Here is a 6,414-nt window from a genome sequence, read left to right on the forward strand (position 1 = left end):
AGGCAGAAGAGGTAATTGTTGGGTTGGGTTAAACTGTGGTGTGTCTTGAACATTGTAGTACCATATATACTTACCGATGTTGTCTTCTGTTTCAGGTTTCACAGCAAGAACCCCATACATTTAAAGAGGCGCACGTGAGTGCAGGCAGAAGAGGTAATTGTTGGGTTGAGTTAAACTGTGGTGCGTCTTGAACATTGTAGTACCATATATACTTACCGATGTTTTCTTCTGTTTCAGGTTTCACAGCAAGAACCCCATACATTTAAAGAGGCGCACGTGAGTGCAGGCAGAAGAGGTAATTGTTGGGTTGAGTTAAACTGTGGGGCGTCTTGAACATTGTAGTACCATATATACTTACCGATGTTTTCTTCTGTTTCAGGTTTCACAGCAAGAACCCCATACATTTAAAGAGGCGCACGGGAGTGCAGGCAGAAGAGGTAATTGTTGGGTTGAGTTAAACTGTGGGGCGTCTTGAACATTGTAGTACCATATATACTTACCGATGTTTTCTTCTGTTTCAGGTTTCACAGCAAGAACCCCATACATTTAAAGAGGCGCACGGGAGTGCAGGCAGAAGAGGTAATTGTTGGGTTGAGTTAAACTGTGGTGCGTCTTGAACATTGTAGTACCATATATACTTACCGATGTTTTCTTCTGTTTCAGGTTTCACAGCAAGAACCCCATACATTTAAAGAGGCGCACGTGAGTGCAGGCAGAAGAGGTAATTGTTGGGTTGAGTTAAACTGTGGTGCGTCTTGAACATTGTAGTACCATATATACTTACCGATGTTTTCTTCTGTTTCAGGTTTCACAGCAAGAACCCCATACATTTAAAGAGGCGCACGGAAGTGCAGGCAGAAGAGGTAATTGTTGGGTTGAGTTAAACTGTGGTGCGTCTTGAACATTGTAGTACCATATATACTTACCGATGTTTTCTTCTGTTTCAGGTTTCACAGCAAGAACCCCATACATTTAAAGAGGCGCACGGGAGTGCAGGCAGAAGAGGTAATTGTTGGGTTGAGTTAAACTGTGGTGCATCTTGAACATTGTAGTATAACAGTTTGCATTCATGAGCTAGGCGTCAACGTAAGCCATGTTTCCTTATTTTGCAGGCTTTGTGGGACAGCAGGCTCAAACCGGCGGGTACGGAAATGTTCAAGCGCAAAGCTGTAACTTTGGGAGAGTGCAGTGCTTCACCACAAAGGAAGAAATGTTGCCTTGTATTCAAGGAAGAGTGGATGAAGGAAATTGTGGAGGCTGAGACACAGAAGTCACGAAGCAAGGTCCGCATGCAACTCGGGGAACTATTTCAATACAGTCCGGATGTGGGCTTGATTTGCAAAGCATGTGCCGAAGCCAAGATTGTTGGGGACTTTTCCACAGGGAAGAAATGGAGTGATGGCTGGAAACTGGACTACATGAAACGCCATCTACTTAGCAAAGTACACGAGTCTGCCATGGTGATATTGAGGAACAGAAGTGCTGCTGCGAGGTTTGGTTTTGGAGTACGGGCAATGCTGACAGAAACTTCCACAGACAAAGCAAATAGAATGGAAGTAGTTGAACGCCAAAGATCTATGCCTGAGGAGATAAAGATTCTCATCAACAACGTGTTGCTGGCAGTCAAGATGAACACTTCAATGCTATCTGTACAAGACATCCATGACCACTTAGCTTTGTATGTGAAGATACCAGACAGCTGGAGGAGCAAGAACTATGCCTTTGAGTTCCTTGAGGCCATCAATAGCGTGATACACTGTGAAGCTATGACAGAACTTCGGCAAGCTTTGTATCACACCTTGATAATTGATGAGAGCACAGATATTTCTGTTTCAAAAATGCTCATCCTGTATTTCAAGTTCCGCCCTGTAACATCAACTGAGCATAAAACGCAGTTTGGGGGCATAGTGAAGCTGACTAGCTGTAATGCTGAGGCTATCACTACTGCCGTGAAAGAATTCTACACTGCCAATGAACTGGACCTCATGAAAATGGTCATGTTCACATCTGATGGTGCATCTGTGATGCTGGGGAAGAATAATGGTGTTGCTACTCGCCTTAAACAATCCATTCCTCATCTAGTTGAGCAGCATTGTGTCGCCCATCGAGAAGATTTGGGAGTTGATGATGCCTGGAAGAGGGTTCCAATGATTAAAGAGATGGAGACATTATTGAGGACTGTCTACACTGTGTTCTCCAGATCTCCTGCAAGGAAGTCCAAGCTGGATGAAATTGCATCGGTCACTGAATGTGAAGTTGTCTCTTTTCGACCACTGAATGAAGTCCGGTGGCTTTCAAGGCATTTTGCTGTTGGTGCACTAATTCGTAATTACGAAACTGTTCTTAAGTACTTTGAGCATGAGAAAGTTGAGGAGAATGATCCAATTGCTAAATATTGTTATAAAAAGCTATCGGACTCCAACTACCATATTTCCCTTGCAGTACTTAATGACATTCTGGGTGAATTTGCATCTTTGTGCAAACTATTCCAAAAAAGTTCTTTAACTACTGTTGAAGCCGTACAGTATGCAAGAGCAAAGATTGGCCAAATTAAGCAACAGTATTTGGGGGACACTGTCTTTTGGAGCAGCAATGTAAGAGAGCTGATGGTTTTGTACAAGGATAGGCAAGAGTTTGACAGTGGGCCTATTTTGTCTTTTGTTTCCCTTGTTTGTGAGCACATGCAAAAAAGGTTCCCTGAAGGTGAGCTAAAAGAATGGGCAAGTTTTGAGATCCAGGCAATAGCCACACAATCTCATTTTGATTTTGGGACTGAGAATATTGAAAGACTTGTTGAAAAGTATACAAATGTCTTGGCCCTGGGTGATTGTGAAGCACCAGAAGATGTTGTTCGACAGTACAGAGACTTTAAATATGTGGTGGCAGAACATGTTAAGGGTGGGTTATTTACCACCTTTCAAGACATGGTGGCTTTCACTCTACGCAATGCTGCTCAGTTTAGTGTCGTGTCTCAGCTTGTTGATGTCTGCGCAACATTTCAAGCATCTAGTGCAGACTGTGAACGAGGATTCAGCCTCATGAATACTATCAAGAGCAAATTGAGGAATAGACTAGAGCAGAAGCATTTGGACATGCTGATGAGGACAAAGGCCTACCTCCTGAACGGGAAAGTTGACCTAGACAGAGTTTATCAGCACTGGAAAAATGGCAAGGATCGCCGTGAGAAGCAACCCTGTCACCCATCTAGTGACGCCACTTGACTTGTCTGAACAGCCCTCTACCTTCTTGTGTATATGTGATATTGTACAGGCTCGCAGCATTTCCCCACCCAATGAACTGTGCTCCAGTTAAGAATATTTATTAAAATCTAATGATGGTACCACCATTGAAGTCTTGTGCTTTTGTAAACTTGAAGTGTACTTGCCAGTGTAACCAGTTCATGTCATGGCGTGCTTATCCAATATTGCAAACTGCCCTTAAGACCCTTATTGTGGCGCTGTATGTGTGAAAACGCACTTTTCGCTTTTTAAAGAGAATTTTTGGAGTGCCATTTGGCGCCGCAGACGCGCGCGGTTTGGTTCCTGGCGCACATAGCCATGGTTGCAGCGCACAGAGACCCTCCACTGCCGCACACAGAGGAAAAAAATTAGAGGGAACATTGCTTGTAAGTGGGGTTGGAAACGCTTTTCAGGATCAGTACTGGGCTCAAAACATGCAGCCCTGAGGTCTCTCATGATAGCAGGTGGTTAAATAGAAATTTGCTGCTCAGCTGACCCGGCAGGAGCAAATGTATGCCAAAAATGTATGCAGAATGAGCTTTTCAGTGAAGAGCAGCCAGGCACATTTTAGCTAGTTTTACTTGTAAGAGGGGTTGGAAACACTTTTCAGGTTCAGTACTGGGCTCAAAACATGCAGCCCTGAGGTCTCTCATGATAGCAGGTGGTTAAATAGAAATTCGCTGCTCAGCTGACCCGGCAGGAGCAAACGTATGCCAAAAATGTAAGCAGAATGAGCTTTTCAGTGAATAGCAGCCAGGCACATTTTAGCTAGTTTTACTTGTAAGTGGGGTTGGAAATGCTTTTCAGGCTCAGTACTGGGCTCAAAAGATGCAGCTCTGAGGTCTCTCCTGATAGGAGGTAGTTAAGTAGAACTTCGCTGCTCAGCTGACCCGGCAGGAGCAAATGTATGCCAAAAATGTACGCAGAATGAGCTTTTCACTAAAGAGCAGCCAGGCACATTCTAGCAAGTTTTACTTGTAAGTGGGGTTGGAAACGCTTTTCAGGCTCAGTACTGCGCTCAAAAGATGCAGCCCTGAGGTCTCTCATGATAGCAGGTGGTTAAATAGAAATTCGCTGCTCAGCTGACCCGGCAGGAGCAAACGTATGCCAAAAATGTACGCAGAATGAGCTTTTCAGTGAAGAGCAGCCAGGCACATTTTAGCTAGTTTTACTTGTAAGAGGGGTTGGAACGCTTTTCAGGTTCAGTACTGGGCTCAAAACATGCAGCCCTGAGGTCTCTCATGATAGCAGGTGGTTAAATAGAAATTCGCTGCTCAGCTGACCCGGCCGGAGCAAACGTATGCCAAAAATGTACGCAGAATGAGCTTTTCAGTGAAGAGCAGCCAGGCACATTCTAGCAAGTTTTACTTGTAAGTGGGGTTGGAAACACTTTTCAGGCTCAGTACTGCGCTCAAAAGATGCAGCCCTGACGTCTCTCATGATGATAGCAGGTGGAAAGATGCAGCCCTGACGTCTCTCATGATGATAGCAGGTGGTTAAGTAGAAATTTGCAACTTGGCTGACCCAGCAGGAGCAAACGTATGCCAAAAATGTACACAGAATGAGCTTTTCAGTGAATAGCAGCCAGGCACATTTTAGCTAGTTTTACTTGTAAGTGTGGTTGGAAACGCTTTTCAGGATCAGTACTGGGCTCAAAACATGCAGCTCTGAGGTCTCTCCTGATAGGAGGTAGTTAAGTAGAACTTCGCTGCTCAGCTGACCCGGCAGGAGCAAATGTATGCCAAAAATGTACGCAGAATGAGCTTTTCAGTGACTAGCAGCCAGGCACATTTTAGCTCGTTTTACTTGTAAGTGGGGTTGGAAACGCTTTTCAGGATCAGTACTGGGCTCAAAACATGCAGCCCTGAGGTCTCTCATGATAGCAGGTGGTTAAATAGAAATTCGCTGCTCAGCTGACCCGGCAGGAGCAAATGTATGCCAAAAATGTATGCAGAATGAGCTTTTCAGTGAAGAGCAGCCAGGCACATTTTAGCTAGTTTTACTTGTAAGAGGGGTTGGAAACACTTTTCAGGTTCAGTACTGGGCTCAAAACATGCAGCCCTGAGGTCTCCATGATAGCAGGTGGTTAAATAGAAATTCGCTGCTCAGCTGACCCGGCAGGAGCAAACGTATGCCAAAAATGTAAGCAGAATGAGCTTTTCAGTGAATAGCAGCCAGGCACATTTTAGCTAGTTTTACTTGTAAGTGGGGTTGGAAATGCTTTTCAGGCTCAGTACTGGGCTCAAAAGATGCAGCTCTGAGGTCTCTCCTGATAGGAGGTAGTTAAGTAGAACTTCGCTGCTCAGCTGACCCGGCAGGAGCAAATGTATGCCAAAAATGTACGCAGAATGAGCTTTTCACTAAAGAGCAGCCAGGCACATTCTAGCAAGTTTTACTTGTAAGTGGGGTTGGAAACGCTTTTCAGGCTCAGTACTGCGCTCAAAAGATGCAGCCCTGAGGTCTCTCATGATAGCAGGTGGTTAAATAGAAATTCGCTGCTCAGCTGACCCGGCAGGAGCAAACGTATGCCAAAAATGTACGCAGAATGAGCTTTTCAGTGAAGAGCAGCCAGGCACATTTTAGCTAGTTTTACTTGTAAGAGGGGTTAGAAACGCTTTTCAGGTTCAGTACTGGGCTCAAAACATGCAGCCCTGAGGTCTCTCATGATAGCAGGTGGTTAAATAGAAATTTGCTGCTCAGCTGACCCGGTAGGAGCAAACGTATGCCAAAAATGTACGCAGAATGAGCTTTTCAGTGACTAGCAGCCAGGCACATTTTAGCTCGTTTTACTTGTAAGTGGGGTTAGAAACGCTTTTCAGGCTCAGTACTGCGCTCAAAACATGCAGCCCTGAGGTCTCTCATGATAGCAGGTGGTTAAATAGAAATTCGCTGCTCAGCTGACCCGGTAGGAGCAAACGTATGCCAAAAATGTACGCAGAATGAGCTTTTCAGTGAAGAGCAGCCAGGCACATTTTAGCTAGTTTTACTTGTAAGTGGGGTTGGAAATGCTTTTCGGGCTCAGTACTGGGCTCAAACATGCAGCCCCGAGGTCTCTCATGATTGCAGGTGGTTAAATAGAAATTCGCTGCTCAGCTGACCCGGCAGGACCAAATATATGCCAAAAATGTACGCAGAATGAGCTTTTCAGTGAATAGCAGCCAGGCACATTTTAGCT

General features: G+C 44.8%; 1 protein-coding gene across 1 annotated transcript; it reads left to right on the top strand.

The window, feature by feature from the left end:
* Positions 1–1,151: 1,151 nt before the first annotated feature.
* On the top strand, positions 1,152–3,221 carry LOC147692354 (zinc finger protein 862-like). Its single transcript, XM_086936781.1, has one exon. It carries the CDS (start codon positions 1,152–1,154, stop codon positions 3,219–3,221), a length of 2,070 nt encoding a protein of 689 aa, XP_086792907.1.
* Positions 3,222–6,414: the final 3,193 nt, after the last annotated feature.

The sequence above is a fragment of the Lissotriton vulgaris genome, chromosome 9 (assembly GCF_964263255.1).
Source record: "Lissotriton vulgaris chromosome 9, aLisVul1.2, whole genome shotgun sequence".
In the NCBI taxonomy this organism is placed as follows: domain Eukaryota; kingdom Metazoa; phylum Chordata; class Amphibia; order Caudata; family Salamandridae; genus Lissotriton; species Lissotriton vulgaris.

Bases quoted from the DNA above. Each gene is read 5' to 3' on its own strand.
- LOC147692354 (XM_086936781.1), top strand. From the start codon at position 1,152: ATGTTCAAGCGCAAAGCTGTAACTTTGGGAGAGTGCAGTGCTTCACCA.